General features: G+C 43.6%; 2 protein-coding genes across 5 annotated transcripts in view; one reads left to right on the top strand and one right to left on the bottom strand.

Annotated features, from left to right (window-relative positions):
* The first annotated feature begins 4,410 nt into the window (after positions 1-4,410).
* On the top strand, positions 4,411-7,577 carry RPL8 (ribosomal protein L8). The gene is made up of 6 exons (XM_042867142.1): positions 4,411-4,480; positions 4,671-4,814; positions 5,543-5,684; positions 6,122-6,340; positions 7,021-7,136; positions 7,378-7,577. Exons 2-6 carry the CDS (start codon positions 4,677-4,679, stop codon positions 7,534-7,536), a joined length of 774 nt encoding a protein of 257 aa, XP_042723076.1. The 5' UTR covers positions 4,411-4,480; positions 4,671-4,676; the 3' UTR covers positions 7,537-7,577.
* An 8,827-nt stretch (positions 7,578-16,404) lies between these two features.
* USP9X (ubiquitin specific peptidase 9 X-linked) overlaps positions 16,405-20,458 on the bottom strand; it is a 98,236-nt gene continuing 94,182 nt past the window's right edge. For 2 of the 4 annotated variants that reach the window (XM_042866497.1, XM_042866498.1), the window contains exons 43-45: positions 20,180-20,392; positions 19,416-19,511; positions 16,405-17,995 (exon numbers count right to left, since the gene is read on the bottom strand). In XM_042866497.1, the coding sequence (XP_042722431.1) occupies positions 17,861-17,995; positions 19,416-19,511; positions 20,180-20,392 (444 nt within the window). In that variant the 3' untranslated portion in view covers positions 16,405-17,860. Of the gene's footprint in view, positions 17,996-18,737; positions 18,749-19,415; positions 19,512-20,179; positions 20,393-20,458 lie in introns of all 4 variants that reach the window. The other 2 variants (XM_042866499.1, XM_042866500.1) reach the window with 2 other exon arrangements.

Genomic DNA, 20,458 nt, shown 5'->3' with positions numbered 1-20,458 from the left:
AAAGACTAAAACTGAAATAATGTGAAAGTCTTGTTCTGCCCACTGTTCCAGAACAGTGAATACCGAGGTTTTCTGATCCTGAAAAATCAGGTGCTTTTGGGTAGAGGCCTCTAGAGGTCACCAGCACATAATTAATAAGGCAGAGCTAAGCACAGATACGGAGTGTAAATTGCTTTGTTTCGATGGAGACTTTAAACCTCTCTGTGTCCCCTCTCACAAAGAATCCAGACATCATTAAATAGCAAATAACATCAGGTGCCAGAAAAACCATAACCTCCTGGACAAACTTCACTGTATAGAAGTCAGGTCCCTTTGGTGTAGGAAAGCAGTCACCACATCGACATCTCCTGTCAGACTCTCACCTGCACACTTCTGCAAACAAAACCTGCCCTGGAGTCTGGGCTCTATCGTGCCCCAAATCTGTAAGCCCAGTAAATACTGTGAGAGTCACCAAACCATGAAGTATGCCAATTCTTTCCCCAGCACTGGTGCAGGAAAGCAGTGACTCAGAACAGAGCACAGGCTGCTCGTGCACATTAAATAATTGGTAAAGACTTTTCTACTTTTCTTTTTACTTTGTGAGTTATTATCTGAAGAGGCAGAAATCCCCTTAAAGAGTAAAGTTGCCTTCCAGGTCACTTATTTCTACAGAGAAGGTTTAGAGAGAAGCTACAATTTAATTATGATTAAAAGGTTGCCATGAGGCCAGAGGCCTCATCTACTTCACGTGAGAGCAGAAGGAAAAGCTCAAGTAATTTTCCTGAGCCCTCTCCACGGTTTAGGAATGAAGCAGGCTGCAGAGGAGGGAGCTGGGGACAGCTGAGGAGAATATTTATTACAAGACAGCAAACAGAACCCAGTCCTTTCTGGAGAAGCTCCTCTGGAAAGAGCAAAGGTATTTATTTTGGGGCAGCCACTGGAAGGGAGGCCTGTGGTGTTTCTTGCACAGGCTTTTTTTTCTCCTCTGAAAAGACAGAAGAGTTGAACGTAGCCAAGTAACCTGTGCCTTGTGGGGTCACTGCAGGCAGTGTTGGGGCACAGAGCTCCTTTGCTGTCAGATACGGGGTACTGCTAACCCAGGGCAGGGAAATTTTTCTGAATATGCAGCAGGAAGCAAGAAGTTGCCCCTTCAACAGACTGTGCAGCCACTTCTATCTTCCTCTGTGGTCCTGCCTTGGCTCAGTGGCAGCAGGTGCTTTGCACCCCTTGCATCCTGCTCTGGGAGTAGTGCAGTAATAGGATCGCCCTGAGCATGCTTGCTGAGATTAGCACACGTTATTTTTGCAGGCTGGAACTGTGATGCTGCAGCCTGTTTGGAGTCTATGTGTCGGTTCCTAATCCCAGGCAAAGCCCTACAGAGGGCAGCAAGGCCACAAACAGAGGAATGTACCCACCTGAAAGAGATCAGAGTTATTTTCATTGGGGCACATCAATCTCAGAGAGGAAACGTTTATAAGAGTCTTACAGCCATCCCTTATGTTCCTGCTTTTCACTTGAGAAAGATGCACAAATTAATTAGGGGCTTCTCTTCTTCTCAGTTCTCTTTTCAAAGCGGGGTCCCACAGAACATTTGCTTCTCCTTCCTCCTCTCCGAACAGCAGTCTCATCAGAATTTCTCCCTGGCTGCCATCTGTAACAAACAGAACACCACACCTTTTGCTATTTACAGTACAATTAACCTTTAGCAAATTAACCTGTGACCATCATGAAAGGATTAAGGCAACACACCTTTGACTTGTTCCCACCGTGCAAGTGGTGCACTGCATTTGCAGGATCAGGGCTGTATTTTTTTGTCGTCTATACTGGCAAACTGGCCAGCAACAGGGAGATACACATTGAGAGGCTCTGAGAGACACGATCCAATGGAAGCAGCCCTGGCCTTCCTCAATGTGTTTGTGTTTCCCCTCTGCTGAGTGGTAATGAATGGTAGCAAGAATGTGGGGCCATGCCCCGGCCACCTCAGCTTCATCTTTTAGCTTATACAGCCAAAGAAGGAAGTGGCTGCCAAAATATCAGGCTGTGATGCACAGCAGCAGTGGTCAGGACACACAGCCTATCTTGCCTAGCACTGTCAGATCAGACCCAGATTTCTGTGTGTGCATCCAGGAGGAATAATGCATACTCAAGGAGGCCAAAGCTTCTGGAAAGCTTTAGACTTCTGGCCCTTGCGTAGCCAGGTGGATCTGTGCAGATGTAGTGGACATGCCTGGGTTATCTGGACAGCTTCCCTCTTGCTGCCTGGCCTCTGGGAGCAATCAGGCAAATGAGCAAGTTCCTCAAATTCCAACACAGAGCTCTGATTGAAAAAGAAGCCTTCTCCAGGGGAATCCTGCCTCTGCTCCTCTTCCCACACAGCTGTAACTCCTGGCAGAGAGGCAGGGCAAGTAGTAAAGACAGTAATGTCTTCAGCCAATGCAGCTGCAACTGCCAGAGTTAATGTCCAATGTTCGAAAACCTCAGGACTCAAAGCTACAGCAGGGAATGACCACAGAACAGAGGCACTCAGACTGGCAGGTAAAGTTTTGTTCACATGATCAGCAGCTTTGTGTCTTATACTATCCTTCCAACATAGGATTGTTCCACTTTACCTCTGCCACCTCCTCCTCATGCAGCAAAGTCACCAACAACGAGACAATTTCAGCCCAGGGAATAGGATTTTGGGAAACAGCTTCTCTTCAAACCACAGCCCCTCCACCTCCTCTGTGTCCTAAAACTTCAGCAGAACAGTAATTGTTGGTAGGCACTTCTGTTTCTTTAGCACCAAGATTCAGATGGTATCACAGAGCAACACTCTTCGGACAAAGCCTGCACAATTCCTTTGCTTGCAATTTGATGTAAACTACTTCTTTACGCTTCTTCAGATGAGTGAGCATTTGAAGTTATTACAAATTAAACAACATATTTAACCTTATTGTGAGTTCAGCCCAAGTGTGGCTGGGTCAGGGAACTCAATTCTGTCATTCCTTGATGATAAAGTGTTTACCTAAGATGTCTTTTACATCATGAGAATGGTTTGGACTAGAGAGGGATGGCAACTGTGGGCATGCAGCGTGCTCTGACCAGGCAGAAACACAGCCTGAGGTGCTGCAGCGAAACAAATGAGTAACAACAGTTTATCACTGCTGAAAGGAAAGGCTCAAACAGCATCTTTTGAGGCAGTGAGCTCCCAGCTCTTCACACTGTCATGGTACAGACATTTGGATCCATGTTCAGAATAGCCAAATAGCTGGTGGGGAGGAACAAGGGACTGGTCTGCTTTCAGACTCATCCCCCATGTTACAGCACTGTCTGAGCAGTGAGGTGTCCAACCAAGCCCATGATATAATTGAAGGTTGCAATTTCCTGGTGATAGCACTGCAAGACTACACTATGAATTACATAATAATGAAATGAATACGAAGTATAGTTGATACTGGACAATAAAATGAATGAGTGTAGTAAATAATTACACAACCGTGTATCTTCTTGTGTAATTGATGACCAAATCCTTACTTAATTTGCTGCACAGAACATGAAAGAGGAGTGACCAAGGTAACCTGCTGTTGATAATATGGGTATTATTTGGAAATTCAGGTTGTTCTTTAGGGCTCTGATTCTTGACCAATTCAGTAGCAAAAAGCTACAGAACAACGCATCTAAAGCCAACAGGAACCATAAATCAAAGTCCCAAGTTGTGCACACCGTATGAGTCAGTACGTTTGTGGCAGTATGTCAAGTTGTGATACGTCATACAGGGCTTCAGAGAGCAAGCACATCATCTGCTTGCAGGGGTCACCACCCCTGCAAGAGCATCCATAGCGACTGCAGCTAAGTCATAGACGTAGAACCACACAATCATAGACCCCTAAGGTCATCCAGTCCAACCAGCGGCCCATCACACCGTGCCCGCTGCCCACATCCCTCAGTGCCACATCCACGCGGTTCCTGCACACCTCCAGGATGGTGACTGTACCGACTCCGTGGGCAGCCCGTGCCACTGCCTCACCGCTCTTCCTGAGAAGAAATGCTCTCTAACAGCCACCCTGCTCCCACAGGAACAGTGGCTCGGAGCCCTCAGCACTCAGACGTTCTGCCCGTTACGAGGGATGGCCATCCTGGTGGGAAGGCTTAGCTGCTACATTGGTGCTTAGAGTCAGTTCAAAGCCAGGGGAGCAATCGCTTACTTAAGCCTACAGCAATGAGCTTTTTATTAATTCACAAAGAGCCAACCAGTAACAAAACAGACTCCTAAGCTCCGCTATCACACAGCGGACCGTACAGCCACGCAGCCACCGCCCCGCCCCGCCGGCGCCGCTGCCCGCATAAACCTCACAGCCGGAAGGGGGAAGGGGAGGCATGCGCGTGAGCAGCTCCGCGCCGTCGGTTGCCAGGAAGTGACGTCACACCAGCGCGACCAGCAGCTGACCTCGGCGCGCCGGAAGGGCCTTGGCGCCGCGGTGACGTGTGCGTTTCCTTCTTTCCCAGCGAGGCCGCCGCGCAGGTAGGTGCTGTTCCGCCGCGTTCCCCTATCCGCTGCCATCCGCGCTTTGGCCGCGGCGGAGCCGCCGCTTCTGCCTGTCCATGCTCTTCCCCGCCTATCGTCTCTCTATTCCGGGGAGGGACGGGGGGAAGGACGGCTTCGCTGTCGCCGGCGGTAACGGCCAGTGTGGCCCCGCTGTCTCCTCCCGCAGAGCGCCATGGGCCGCGTCATCCGGGGCCAGAGGAAGGGTGCGGGCTCCGTCTTCCGCGCCCACGTGAAGCACAGGAAGGGCCCGGCCAAGCTCCGCGCCGTCGACTTCGCCGAGAGGCACGGCTACATCAAGGGCATCGTGAAGGTAAGAGGGGAAGGGGGTTCTGCGGGCTTCCGCAGTGAGCAGTGGGACCCAAAATCTGCGATCCCGAAACCTCACCTGTCTGAAGGGACTGAAGTGCTGTCGGTTGCTCTCAGAACTTACTCCTGTAGGCTAACGTCTTCTGGAATCGATTCTGTCACTTAGGAGCTGTCTGTAATGCAAGAAACGGGAGTGAGGGGAGTTGTGCTGATAGTAGAATGCACTTTAAAGAAAGAATCTTCATATGTACAGCCCACTGGGACAAGGTGGTGCCTTTTGTTTGGGCTGTGATGATACTTAAAGGTCGAGTGTTGCACGTACTGGTCAGTTGTCAGTGATGGAGGCTCTGATCAGCAGCATGGTGCCCATGCCCAGTTGGGCGCCCCAAAAATGCAACCACCTCCTCACCCCTTCAGAGCAAGGTCATCTTCAGAGCACAGAAGGAGATGCTTTGACATTTAAACAATTGAGTTTGACGAGAAAAAATTGGAAGTTTAGAAACACTTACAAACTTGAGTGATAGTTCTGTTATAGAGGTAGGTGAGGTGGTGTTCTTACACATGAATTTATTTTCAATTTACTTCTGGAAAAATCAAGATCCCCCTAAAAAGGGGGGCTCCAAGTGAAAATTACTTTAAGAGTAATCATCTTCAGTTTTTGTAATCCTTGGATTTTTGTTAACCTGTGACAAATTCTGTATCCTGTTCCAAAGCACATCTTTGTTCCCACAGGATATAATTCATGATCCTGGCCGAGGTGCTCCCCTTGCCAAGATAGCATTCCGTGACCCATACAGGTTTAAGAAAAGGACTGAGCTGTTCATTGCTGCTGAGGGTATCCATACCGGTCAGTTTGTTTACTGTGGCAAGAAAGGTGAGTGAAGACTAAACTTGGGTTGCCTGGCAGGTTTCAGGAGGCTTAAAGCAGCTGTTGTCTGAATACACAGTATGGGATGCTGAGGTGCTGCTGGGAGCCTTTACAAAGGCCATCGCTTTACTTACTGTAAGCAGACATGTTTCCTTCTGGGAGATGGCCGTCTCCTCATGCAGCCTGTTTCAGCAAGTCTGACTGCAATGCTGTCAAGTGTTTGGATTGTTTTAACTATACAGGCAGCTCTTGCCCGCCTTTATGTCCCAGTGGATGTTGAAACTTGGGTTGCAACTCAAATAAGCGCCCCTACCTATTGGTATGCATATGCATGTATGCAGTGCCCTTCTGTGCACAGGGAGCCTTGTTAAATAGAGTTGTGGCTGGAGCAATATCTGGGAGCCTGACTGAAGCAGCTGGTGCTCTGTGATTGCTCTTTGCAGCTCAGCTGAACATTGGCAATGTCCTGCCTGTTGGCACCATGCCGGAAGGCACCATCGTGTGCTGCCTGGAGGAGAAACCTGGTGATCGTGGAAAGCTGGCCCGTGCTTCTGGCAACTATGCTACCGTTATCTCTCACAACCCTGAAACAAAGAAAACCAGAGTGAAGCTGCCCTCTGGCTCCAAGAAAGTGATTTCTTCTGCAAACAGAGCTGTTGTTGGTAAGCAGGGATAACTAGGAGCTTGTCTTTAGCTGAGCTGATATGCTGCTCAGCAAGTTGTCAAAACAGGCCCTGTTTCCAACACTAGCTAGAGAGCAGTGTGATTTAGAGGTGTATTTGTCTAGATGCAGATACTTAGATATGGTCTTTAGACAGATGTCTAACTTGTGTGGTATATCTGCTTTACTTTTGGCAATGGAACTTGTTGGATTTGGGGATGCTTTGAGCTAGTGGGAGAGCAGAAAATAAGTGCTGTTTGCCCTCAAGTGATTAAAGAATTGCTGAGCTTGTAAAATCTGCAGATGGTGAAAAGTTAGGGGAAAAAAAAAAAACCAACAATTAACTGATGTTTTAGTGCTGAAGCTGCTATGGATGTCATCAGTTAAAATGAAATTGAAAGCCTAACAATGAACAGCAGTACCATTATCGACATCAAAGTTCAGCCTATGGTCTCTTCACCTGACAGAGCTCTTAGTGTGCAGTTGGCTGGATAACTTGATCCTGTGTGTGGTGGCTGGAAAACACTGGTTCAGACAGACAGTTTGGATTATTTGAGGGTGGTCTCTGTGAGCTTGTTCTTAAGATTGAATATTTGTTAGGAGTTGGTTTTGTTTTCAGGCATTTTCTCCCGCATCTTGCCTGTTGCACCTGCACATCACTGTTGCTGTGGTATATTTCAGGAATCGTTGCTGGTGGAGGTCGTATCGACAAGCCCATCCTAAAGGCTGGCCGTGCCTACCATAAATACAAGGCGAAGAGAAACTGCTGGCCGCGTGTCCGTGGTGTGGCCATGAATGTGAGTCTTCACTTTGCTTTTTTATGGCTTAAAAATGATTTGCTTGGCATGGTGGGGGCATGGCATATCACAGGGCAGGCTGCCAGATGTCTTTTTAATTAGGGTAGCTGTATGTGCTTGGTAGTTAACGTGCTGTGTCACAAATGAAGCAGTTGAAGTTCTTGTTCCCTCAAATCAATTTATTGCTGCTAAATGATAGCTTTGTTGCATGGATTACTTGACTTTACTTCCTTTTCCACAGCCTGTAGAACATCCCTTTGGTGGTGGTAACCATCAGCACATCGGCAAGCCTTCAACCATCAGGAGAGATGCTCCAGCTGGGCGCAAAGTTGGTCTCATTGCTGCTCGTCGTACGGGCAGACTGCGTGGAACAAAGACTGTGCAGGAAAAGGAGAACTGAAGACCCAGTATGGAGCTTAAAGAATAAATTTTTAAAACTTAGCTTGTGTGATGTTCAAGTTATCTGTTGTTAAAGTGCTGCTGAAAACGGGGCTGAAGTTCAGAGGAACGTTTCAATGGGCATGAGGTAGTTTTCTCCACACCACCCTAACCCCTAAAAAAGCAGGTCAGGGATTCTTTCAGCCATTGCTTTCACTCTGTAAGCAGAGTTAGAGCCTGGAATGATAGTCTGCGTAGGTGCTCTCCTGTCCGTATGTTCAAGGGGATTGTCATTATTGACACTAGCCTAGGTACGTCGCTGTATGCCTGACAAAGCTTTTCTAACCAATCAAGAAATCCTTTAAGCACTCAGTTCAATCTGTCCATCTTGCCAAAATCATTAAAAGGCACTGATTTTTCTGAGTTCAGTGGACTCCAACATTGTTTTCTGTCTCAAAAGAAAAGCTGTTGTCTTACGAAAGGGCAGCTTTGATTTTTTTATTGTGGGGGAGAGGTTCAGGGGCAAGAAATGAGGTAGATAGAAGTTGTTACTGCAAAATAGTTGAATCTCAAGGCTTTACTCATTTGGCCTTTGGAAAAGTAAAGCTGTCAAAGTACCTGAGACTGAAGTTCTCAAACAAATTTCCAGTCCTGTTTTGCTACCTTGGCATTGTGTCCAGGCTGGTACGGACTTGCTTGCAGACTTTCACACTTTTTCTCTCTGCTGTCAGTAACAGCTGGACCTGGGCCCTGGTGCCAGTTCCTCTAAGCCAGGTGCTCCTGGAACAAGGTGATGATGATCCTTTGAAAGATACAACAGCGAGACAGAATCAAAAAAACATTTCATCAAGAATCTTTCCCCTTGAGTGTAGAGCATTTCACATACAGCAGTCAGAGTTATTCCACTGGTCCTGAAATAAGAGAGCCAGACCTCAAGGAATGAAAAGTGAGGAGTATTTTTGATTTCCACCAACAAATGCTGTCTCCCAGACAATCATAAGAAAAGAGAACAGTTTTCAGTGTTCTGAAGACTAACATGGCAAGATACAAGTTAAGAATTAAGCTTCAGAATCTTCAAGTACTTTGAAAGCTTGCTTGCATGAGAGATTCTGATAAGGCTGTTGGTTTAAAGAACTGGTGGCACCATTTGCATTAAATACACCCAAACGCGCCTCAGAATCCATGGTTTCCAGCCACGTTTGGATTTGTTGCCCCCATGTTTTCTGGGGAAGGTTGGTTTCTCCCTTTTTGGCTACTGTCAGATGTTCACAGCCAACAGGTGGAAAAATGGGGCAATAAAATAAGGTACAAGAAAACTGCACGCATAAATACTGTTGCTGAAGGCAGCTACAACTATGTTCAATGTTGACACACAGGATGCAATGCTAAATTTCACTTTAAATTCACACGTTTGAGGAGTCTGTAGACTTGATTCCATTCTCTTAATGAACTGAGGAACAATTGCCCTTACTGCATGCAGTGAGGTTGGACTTATTAATGTCTCCAATTTGTAGCAAACTTCCTTAATACAGAGGCCTCAGCATGTACACAACACGTTCTAACTTGTGCTTTGGCAGGACGCCTGGAAACAAAAGCCAGGGTTGTGAAACATGCCCGGGTATTGATTTCACACATTACCCCATGATGGTGTCAAACAGGAGTTCACGCTGGGTGAGCAAGGCACCATTAGACACATCTACTCCTGGAAAGGTTTGCTCTGCACACAACCGGGGGGGCAGCAACGCGGCTGCTGAGGGCAGCACACCCTTCTGCTCCCCATCCAGCACCAATACCCCCAGTGCTGAGGTGGAGGGCTGCCTGTGTGCTGCTGAAATGGGCACCCTCTGTGCTCCTGCCTGCACTGAGGAAGCTTCAATACAAAACTCTTTGGAATGTCAATCAGCAAAATAAGCAAGAGCTTTGAGTGGAAAAAAACACAGCACCCTTGCACTGCCTTGTGCTTCTTCAATCCCCACAGCACCTGCTTTCATATTGGCTCTTAGTAATCGTAATTGTATTGGCTCCTAGCAACCTAGTAATGTACATCATACAGAGCAGCCTCTTGCTTGCCCCAGCTGTTAAAAGTCTGTGATGGATCACACAGTTATTTGCTCATATAACTACAACACGCTGTCAAACATCAAACGCTACAGCCGTGCTCATTAGAATGAATAAGAAGGCAGCTGGAATCTCCAGTAATGATCAGCAGGCTCTGAAATCTTGAAGTGAAACCAATTGCTGGAAATATTTTAGGTGTTTGCTGCAACCTGCAAGGAAGGAAGGCTCCATATCCTGCCACACGAGGCAGAGAGGGAAAACAAGGAAATGCAAGAAAAACTGCAAGGCAGAAAAACATCAGAAAAACTGAGAGTTTGGGGAAAAAGAAGAAGAGTCCCTTCTTGTGCTGCCTTGTTAATATGCTTTCTTCTCCCAGTTGAGCATGAGCCCCCGGGGGGCAGAGAGCTGTTGAGATCCATACAAGGTTCGTCCAGAATTCTTACTGCTACCAACACGCCAACAGGCAGAGGGTTTGTGTGTGCGCCCGCTCAGATGGATTGCACTGGAGGAATGGAGAGCTGCAATCAGCTTGGGTGTTTTACCTGCTAATGTGGATGTATCAACTTTTCAAAAATGATTATTATTTAACATTAGCACTACAAATTCTCAGTAATTTCTCATTGTTTTGCACTTGCCTGTCTTCAAAGTGAGTGCCAATAGCGGGGGTTTCCACTGGTTTTCCATTGTACCCATTTCCAGTTCATTTTATGTGAAGACCTTTGCTCTGAAAGCACAAAGCGACTGAGTAATTGGCACCTTAGGGAGGTGCTCAGTGCCTTCGTCAGCTCAAGAATCATGAATGTGGAGGGCACCTGTCCTGAACGAACACTTCCACCAGGGAAGTGTCACCTGCAGAAATCTTTAGCTTTCAGCAGCCATGAAGATCTACCAACTGCTGGAGCATTTCCATGCAGCAAACCTCTTCAATGAACACCAAGCAACCACACCAGTCTTAAGACAGCTGAACAGATTCTAAGGCCACAGGGAACCTGGCTGCTTTTCTGAGACCCAAGCTTCATTCTCCTGTCTTCATCACAGTCTCTTCCATTGGCAAGTTCACCGCATTATATTTTAATGAATTCAACACAAAACTTCTCCACTAGCCCATTCTTCAGTTAAGTCCACATTTTATTTATGGTTTGCTGTTGGTACTTCAATCAGATTTATATACATAGTCTAAAACCTACATCAAAATAATTTTGACTGCTCTGAAGCCGAGAGAAGTGACACAACTGAAGTTTCCTTCTGCATCTCTATGATAAGACTACATTCCAATAGCAGCTTTTCGGTTCAGATTGCAGAAGAAAGCCAGCACCGGGTGCCTCACAGACTCCAAGTGGAAGGGTTACACAGTTTTCTTGCGGCAATTCAGTCTTACACACAACCGGGGTAGCAATTGGTAACATTCCTTTCTAAACGAACAATCAGGCCAACACACAGAATAGTAGAATTTGTCATTACGAAACCCTCCCTTTCTGGGCCCCTCAACATGTCAGAATAGCTGGAAACCAGTTCACCTCCCTACAATTGCACTATTTAACCAATACCCATTGTGAAGTACTTTACGCTGACACACAGGATGGGGACGGAGGAGAGAGACTGAGTGGAAGTGTTCCTGAGCCCATCCCAGGGTACTCCTTGTAAAGGTTCCTTAGTTTTAATGTGAGCACTCTTGAGATGGGGGTCAAATGATCCCCGACAGGATCCTTGCTGCAGGAGGCAGGTAGCACCCTTGGGTATTTCTGTGCTCCTGCCAGTCTGGCTCCTTGGAACCTGTTGTGCTCTTTGATCCACCTCAAGCAGCTCACAGGGGCTCTACAATGAATGTCAAGAGGTAGAAAGTATGGATAGAAAAAGCTTGAGGGGCCTCTCAGCCAGCTGGTCTGTGTTTGCTGAGGGGATTCCACTCATCAGATCTCAGAGGAGAAAAACAGTAGGAAATGCTTTATATACCACCACTTCATCTCCTTCCTACACACTCATGTCTCAGAGCTGGGGAAACTGTGGCTTATGGGGGCTCCGGCTCTGCTACCAGGGGGGATTCAGGCCAAATACAGTGTTACAGCTCCCCATGGGCATGAAGTAGCACAGCCTCTCCCTGCAGCAAAACATTCCCATTTCTGCTCTTCCACCTCCTCCTCGTCACTCGGCATGAAGGTGAGATAGAATTTGTGATGCTTATGTTAAATCTTGAAGACTCAGTTTCTAAGTTTTCAGATTTACTTCCTGACTTTGAAGGATGCTGAAGCACCCATCAGACATTTAAATATCTAGTATACTGTGAAGTGGCCAAGCTTTCAAGCCAGCCCTCTTTTCCTAGTACAGACTCCAGCCAGCTCCCTCTAACAGTGCTATTCACCTGTAGGATCTTACTGCTCAGAACAGAAAATGGAGCAGAACAAAAATACACAATAAGCTAGAAGCTATTTGAGATCAAGACCACCATCAGCACCACAAAGCTTTTGTATCTCAATGAGTTGTGAGGAGATTTGAGAGACGACAAAACCCACCTGGCCCAGACTGGAGCTGCTGCCACAGAACTCAGATAGGCTCCAAGTCAGGGAGTGAGGTTCGCTCATAGGAAGTAAGAAAATATTAACTAGGAAGTGATCCCAGCCATCCAGAATGACAAACTTGGTGTGAAAACATTGTGAGAAATTATCAACTGGAATTTGAAGTTATGAATGAGAACAGCAGCCTTTCAATGATTAAAGCTACAAAAAAGGCTAACACCTTTAAAAGCTGCATCCACAGAGGTGTCGTGACGGAAAAGGAAGATTAACTGTTCTTAATGGCTCAGGTGAAACCACACTCATAAAGCATTCATTCAGTCCTGGTCATTTGATGAAGTCAGAAACAGCACATCGTAGCAATGGGAACAGGAATGAGGTGTAGGGAATTATACTGGAGGAAAACCAATTGTTTGAAGATTTTGCTTCAGTAAGGGCTGTGCGTGCATCAGGAAGCTGCAGACTATGCAAGTGACACAGCTTAGAGCAATACAAACAGCTACTGAAATAGCAAGGGGACAAGTTAAGAATAAAAAATAATGTTATCCAACATCGTAGCTTGCATACATAGGGAGGGAACTATCATGTTTTCTGCACTAAGTGCTCACCCACGGTTGGATTTTGTAGGACTTCATCAAATCTGTTAACTTCATCTCATTTTCAAGATTAGCCTGTTATTAAAACGAGAGGACACTTGCACATTATTTCCAACGTTAAAGAATGACACTTGTCACTTTAGAATTGTGCTGATCAATATAAGGCTATATTAAATTCATCAAAGGAAACAGCCTGTAGTTCTGATTCTACTCTCAAGAAGTGGCTCTAAGGAATTCTAAGGCTAAAAAAATCCAGAAGTGGGTATTTAATGAAAAATTAGCCCTTGTGCAGGAGTGTTTTTCTCCTCCAGAAACTGGTTCTCCTGTGCTTGTTGGCAAGTCAGTGTAAATAAAGCAAGTAAGACAGCATACTGCCATCTCACACCAGTTTATGTGGGGTGCGCTGATCCTCACAGTACATCAAGTGCCAACATCAGCAGACCTCCAAAAAATATCACTGAAATCCTTGGATCCTTTAGTCACTGCAGCCTGCATTGGAAAATGTGACTACAGGATAAGGATCTCTGAACTGGAGGCTCTGTCAGTGCACTTCTGAGAACAGCCTACTGTGCTCAAAGCTACGAGGGCAGGACCGGACACATTTACTGTTCATCCTAAATAAAGTAAACAAGGCTATTTGGCATTTAAAAATAGCAAGTCCAAGTGAAGCTTTTATAGCTTAGAAACAAAAGGACAGTTACAGTACAAGCCTTAAAAAGTTACAGAGTAAAAAGTGACAGTGCTCAGACCGGGTTAAAGCCCTCCTGGTGCAGCACGACTTCCCGGTCTGCGCATGAATGCATTAACGCAGCAATCCCTAAAGACCAAAAGAAGGAAGAGGCAATGAACACCCTTGAGCAGGTTTGAGGGCATACGCAGGGTGTGATGCTTGTGCTGCAAGGATCTTTACTGCACTGGTGTCCTGATTCTAGCCGCAAGTCCAAGGAAACGTTTGCTGTTGTCTTGCTCGAGAGATTACTTGCAAGAGGAACAGCAATCATGCACAAGGATACAGCTGGATTTCTTTCAACTTCTTGTTTATTACAGTACTGTTCCGCAGCATGCAGTGCTTACAAGATGTTTACTACTTGTCCCCCAGGAAACTTCTTTAGTTTTGCTCTAGAGAGATGGCAGGTTTAGACCTTATCCCCAAGACCTCATGGCTGTGAGAAGAGCACGACACGAATACGATGGAGAGCACAGGAGGTGAGAAGAAAGAGAGCCAACATTACTGCCGTCCTGCTTCACAGAACTGCACCATTCTGGAGCGGGGCCACAAGCGACAGGAACTGCCACACTGCTGTGAGAAGAGCATCTCCCCCTCCCAAAACCTAAGGTACGTGCCTTTTACCTTAGGAGCAACTTGGCTTGCAGTGTGGACAAAGAAAGCTTAACTAAATATATTTACACACCTACAACTTCTCTGCAAATTTCCTAACGTGCCACTTTTTCCTGTAATTTACATAACTAATCTTTAATTTCCCTTTGTTTCCACACAAACCACTGCTGTGAGCCTCACCGCAACGGCTACTAACCGAAACACACACCAACAAATGCACTGAGCCATTCTGCCATCACGCAGTTTATCAGCCTAATCATTCCTTCCAGAAGACTCGGAGGTAGACAGAAATTTATTGAAACTCAAAGTAAAATGAATTGCTACAGCAGCCAATTTTTGCCTGTTCAGCTTTGGCAGAATGGCTAATCTTGTTCTCTCCTGGAATTAAATATATATATATATATATATATATATATATATATATATATATATATAGTTTTGGAACCTTGGATGTTTTTCATGGTACATACGCCAAAACACAAGCGAGGAATAACAAAATGGCTGAGAAAGCATAATAATCATCATAGTCTTTACAAAATTTTCTTGTGTTCTCTCAACATAAAGTCTCTCCACTCTGAAAATTAATATGAAATGGTGCTGTGGAATTCCATTTCTTTCTGGCTCAATCTCAGCGAGATACACTAGTTCTAAAGAGAGGATTTGACTTTCCAGAGCTGGTAGATAGGGAAAATTACAATTCTGCAGAATTGCAAACTGAGTTATGTCCTCTTCTGCTTGCACGTTGCCATACAGCAAGGCTCTGTGCATGAAATGAGCTCTCGCTGAGCCCTGTGCAATCTCATTTGACAATGGGGTAACATGAGTGTGGGTGACCAATCTCTCCGACCAAAGCTTAGTACATTTACTGTTACACAGCAGCAACAAAGTTCCTTTCGTATATGGCAGTACTGCTTTTTCAACACTCAGAGTAAGAAGTGTTAAAAACTTAGATACTAAACAACAACAATCCAATTGTACAGAGGGAGAAATTCTGCTTGGTAAGGTTACAGATTTCCCACTACATCAAGCTACACATTCACCACCATATAACATCACTTACGAACACTCAGTTTCTATGCACTGGATGTTACATCGTCAGGAACACGAGCATTTGCTTTACTATTTATTGGCTTATTTGCGGAAGACCAAAGATTCCCTAACAGCTGTCCTAAACAAACAGAAAACTGGAACTGGTGATGGGGGAATTCAATCTGTAGGCACTTTGAGGACTACTGCTTTAAAGTGTGCCGTCGACAATGAGGTACTGGGTGTCGCCAGAAAATGACCACTGCCAAAATGCTGCGACAGTCAAATGCATATGAAACTTTTTGCTTGTACAACATTTGTTAAATACAATTTAAAATTGTTTTGCCCAGAGTGAAACAAAAAAAAAGAAAAAGAAAAGAGCATTGCACCTTTTACTGTAGCTGTTTAAAAGCAGCAGCTGCAACAGACAACGTAGGCTATCCTTCTTCCAAGTCACAAAGACACACCAAGTCCTCAGCTTGTCACCTGAAAAATGACTGCTGCTGCAGTCACCTTCCGTTCAGGGGCAGGGGTGTAGATGATTGAAAAAGTCACAGCCTTAAAATGTCACAGGTTTTACACGTCTCTACAATCATTGCACTGTTAAAAGTGAACACATTTGGCAAGGCTGAACTAGAATATTATATATTTTACCTATATAGTAAAAAATACATAATAATAATCACCTCTGAGATAGCTCGTTTAACAATTACTGGTCCAAATAAATAGGAACTATTTCAACATCAGTACTCAGGCCAGCAATTTTTGAGTTAAAACTTTCAAGAAGCGTTCCCAAACATAAATGGGAAAAAACTTTACCCAAATTTACTAAGTCCAGGTAAAATGGCATCACTAAAAAACTATGAAAAAATCTGAATTAACTTGAGCACTGAGAAAACATGGAAGCATAAAAGTGATCGTTGCTACATAAGCGTATTCTAAAATCTTCTGTGTCCCTAAAAATGCCTACGAATGCGCCTGCGACTGAATTTTCCTTGGTTCATTTCAAAACTACAGACCTTTAATTAGATAAGCAGCTTTGTTTCTATCAACTCATTTGTAAAAAACACCATCAAGCTTGTGCTCATTAAATATATATATGTATATATAAAAACATACAAAAAGTACAAGATAAATCACATTAAGAAACTTTTACAGTGTAATTGTCCTGATTATTTTATTCTGATGGGCCAATTTTTTATTTTCTCTTTTTTTTATGTGTGTGCACAGAAATCTCAATGTGACTGTTGTTCCAGAACTCAGCACAGTGCCACTGCACAGAATCCTTTCTGTGCAGTCCATTAAAAAAAAAAAAAAAAAAAGAACAACAAAAAAATCAACACACACCACAGGACAAAACATTCTTCTTAAATCAAATTCTATTTGTGAATTCAGCAAAATAATTTCTATAAAATAAAACAGCAAAATATTTAAATAGTATAGGGTGGGCTGTATCTGTTTTGCAGGGGTATTTGGTTTTTAGACAGGTTCCAAAAAATTACACACATTCAAGTTACCAATTTTCATTTAAATACAGTATTTACTGATGCGTTTCTCGAAGTCTTTAAACAAATGTTTATTCTGGAATAGAGATACCTCAGAATTGTATTTGACTAACCAGTAGTTTCTCTTCTCATTAAACCCTGCTTCTAATGTTAAGATCTCCTGCATATGGATAAAGAGCTAAGACAATTCTCGCTTTCAAGTAGAACTGTGAACGAGCAGAAAACCAGCAAGTTAACTTGGTGCAGTGGCACTCACAAGTACTGTGTGATTTTGTTGACTTCCACTTCACTGGGATGCAGTAGAAGGAAAGTGTTAGAAGTTTATCTAATAAGCTCTACCAAAGAAACAAAACAAGCACACCAAATACAGTCTATTATGCTCCAGGCATCCTGGCATAGCAAATTTTTGCATATTTGTTTTAAATCTTTTAAATTCCTATTACTGAAAACTAAGTGTTCTTTATCCCACCCAGAGACAGAACTGTCAAACATCAGATGTGAGGAACATATGTGAAACTGAAAACCACTTGTTTGTTTGTCACATTTTCCCTCCCCATTTTATAGTCTAGGTGTAAGAAGAAAAAGTTCTGAGCGATACAGTTGTCACATTGGGACAACTGCTGTCACTTTTTTCCCCCCTCGTTGGCTACACTAACTTGGTGTGAAGCCATGCTAAATGTTACAGCATAACTATAGCTTCAAAGTGATTAACCTAATACCAGAATGAAAAAGGCAATGAAAAAAGATCTAGAAACAATGTTACATCACCAATTTTCCACATCAACCAAATAATTAAAAGTTTACCAGCCATTACGTTGCTCATAGTAAAATCGACTCCAGTGGCAAAGAATTAACATGAAACTATTTTTGTGGTTGACATGGATAGGCTTTTTCATAAAGGAGTTGATCCAACTGCCGTGAGGCAGGCAACACTGGTCGCAGAGCGCAGCAGATATATCAAGAAATTATTTTTTGTTTTTTTTTTTTGTAGATCTGTGAGTCTCATCAAGACAAAAAAAATGTTTCTTGCTTAAGAATTAACAGTCAAACATTAATATACTATATACACCTTTGCCATTTACACATTAGCATCAGGCCATTTATTACAAAACACTATACACTTTCCACTGCAGGCGGGTTATATATTGACAGCAATTTTCTGCAGATAAGACAGTGAATAGACTCTCCACTCCATGTTGATTAGGAATAGTTTTTCTAGTTTTAAATATTAGCCAGACACAGAGAAAGGTTGGACTGTAAGGCCTGGGTGCACAGTCTTGATGGAGCAAGTTAATTGATTATGTGCATTTCACTAATCTTTTGTCTGAGGCGGGGAAACTTCTTCACTGCCTTCATAGTTTTCTTGTGCTCGTTGGCCAGTTCGCTGAGGGTTGTTCATATGATGTGCTGCCGGGCCTGTATATGGCTGTCCATGCACGTGGTTATTCTGGAACAAAGCACAAACATTTTAAGAGGACATTACATCGAATCTGCAGACCGTTCACTAACCAGTTACTGGGCTTTCACCTCTCGCTTCAAACTACTGAGGAGTATCTCTGAGCACACCCAACATCTGGTGTGGCAGTATTTGCAGGAACGTACACGACAGCGTCGCCGTTCCTCTGGATCACATCCTTCACTTACCTTTTTAACTAACACAGTGCAATTAGATTTTCAACTTGTAAAGATACAATGATGAATTAAACAGTCATTGTAGCTTTTGACTAAAGAACATTTACATGCAAAGCAAAAGCAAGAAAAATGGGCTGCCTGTGTGCTCTGGATATTGAGCTGTGCATATTTTATGACCAGATTCAATTGGTGTGCATGTTTGCCTTACGACAATGGAAAAAGCAGACCTGTATTTATGTAACATACACTGATGTATGGGAAAACTTTAATGTTACAGAATTGAACGAAATCTAGACCAGTCATTTTCTCCAGATGCTCTGTCCCAACTTAAAAAGCTGTACACACAGCTGACAAATGAAAATACCTCATCTACCTATCGTTTTGCAGATTTTAACCAACTGTGGAGAAATCAGAAACATGAATTAGGAATTGTGTGCGTTAGTGAAAAATGCCACCTATTGCAAGGAAGTGAACACATCACACGGGTAACGGTGGGGTTACAATATGTGTCTGAACTCAGGAGCTCAGAAGGGAGTGGGAAAATCTGCACAACTTACCAACTGCTCTGCTGGGAACACCAAGTAAGGAAAGCAAGATGGAGGGAAAATGGGTTTGGGCAGGAGAGGAAATTAAATTAGCAGATTCAGAATAAATAAAATTAATTGGAACAAGAAAAATGGGAACTAAGTAGGGAACCTACCAATTTAGTCAGTCAAAATATCTGGTAACGATTTCTTTTAGATCTGTCTCTCCACTAAAAGTTTAACTAAGCAGCCATTCAGCCTGGAACAAATTTACATGTTGTATGTACTTAAAATTTGGAGATCAGTGTTCATTGCACACAGCAAAGATATCCACTTTTATGAAAGCCTTATCATCAACTCTAACCAAAAATCAGGCCTTGAGCTTGATTCGAAATTTAAAAAATGAGAAAAGCAACTCACAAAATATCAACACAAAGAAATACCAGAATCTAATTTCGTATGCACAAGCCTGGGATGACATCTGTCCCCCTGCTGTTTCTATGGACGATTAATCTCTGATCTGGTAACATTAAAATTCTCTCATGAAAGCGATGGGGACAGTGTTACTGGCAAAATGGATCTGAATCTGTATTTCTCCAGTGGTGATATTTGATAGTAACATGCTTCTGGCTAAACACCTGTAATGAGAGTTACCATGAATGCTAACGTTAAAAGCTAACCCAGGGCTCTGAGTAATTCTTAAGCTTTTACCTGTTGATACTGGGAACCAGGTGAATGGGGATACAGTGGTGCATCTTCAGGTGGAGAAGACTCATGTTCATCTGGAGCATCAGGATCATCTGGTTCCTGAAGTTTTAAAAACATTCATTTACTCAGGTAAAACAAATTAAGATTATTCTATTCAGAACCAATGCTTTGTGCAAGCGACCCTTTCAGGCATGCTCTAAGAAAAAACATTCCCCCACCCCCAGTGTCACCTGTAGCTCGTATCTGTACAAGTGATATAATATGTATAGATAATATATAATAATGATTTGTATTAGGGTTATGATGTACTTGTATTAAATTCCCATCTATCAACATAACAAAAGGGTGGTCAGGCACTGGAATGGACTGCCCAGGGAGGTGGTGGAATCACCGACCCTGGGGGTGTTCAAGGAAAGACTGGATGTTGTGTTGAGGGACATGGTTTAGTAGGAGCTATGGGAATAGGTGAACGGTTGGACTGGGTGATCTTTTAGGTCTTTTCCAACCTTAGTGATTCTATGATTCTATGATTCTATGAACATAGTACTGGAAAAATAGACTGTAATCATTTGTAATCTACTTCAAACAGTTAATTTCAATTCTAGACCAATTCTTTAACTGACGGATGTCTGTAAAACCAGTGGATAGGAAGTGGATAAAAACATGAGTACATAACTAAAGCTAACAAAAGTATAACTCCTTATCAATCACTTGTTTATAGATATATTTACTCCAAGCTTTTAACCCATGCTGAAATAATTCTTTACCTCCTCTGGGCAGAGTTCACAAGCTTTTGCAAGAGTCATTCTAGCACTGTGTGATCTCTCTAGGAAGTAGCCATTTGATGTTTCATTGCTTTGTATAGGTGGAGACCAATTATTATAGGTGTATTGGGGATTGCCAGTGTATGGTCTACGCTCAAGCTCATCTCCAAGCCATTCTACCGCCCAGGTCCATTTTCTCTTCAGATCTCCGTTACTCTGCAGATACAAGGTTAGCATTTAGAAATTATTTTCTCTGTACTTCAAGAGAGGAATACTTTTTCC

This window comes from Lagopus leucura, unplaced genomic scaffold (genome assembly GCF_019238085.1).
Source record: "Lagopus leucura isolate 7727_CA_CO unplaced genomic scaffold, USGS_WTPT01 Super-Scaffold_100001, whole genome shotgun sequence".
In the NCBI taxonomy this organism is placed as follows: Eukaryota; Metazoa; Chordata; class Aves; order Galliformes; family Phasianidae; genus Lagopus; species Lagopus leucura.
The sequence above is the reverse complement of the archived record's forward strand: the minus strand, read 5'-3'. Positions and strand labels throughout refer to the sequence as shown.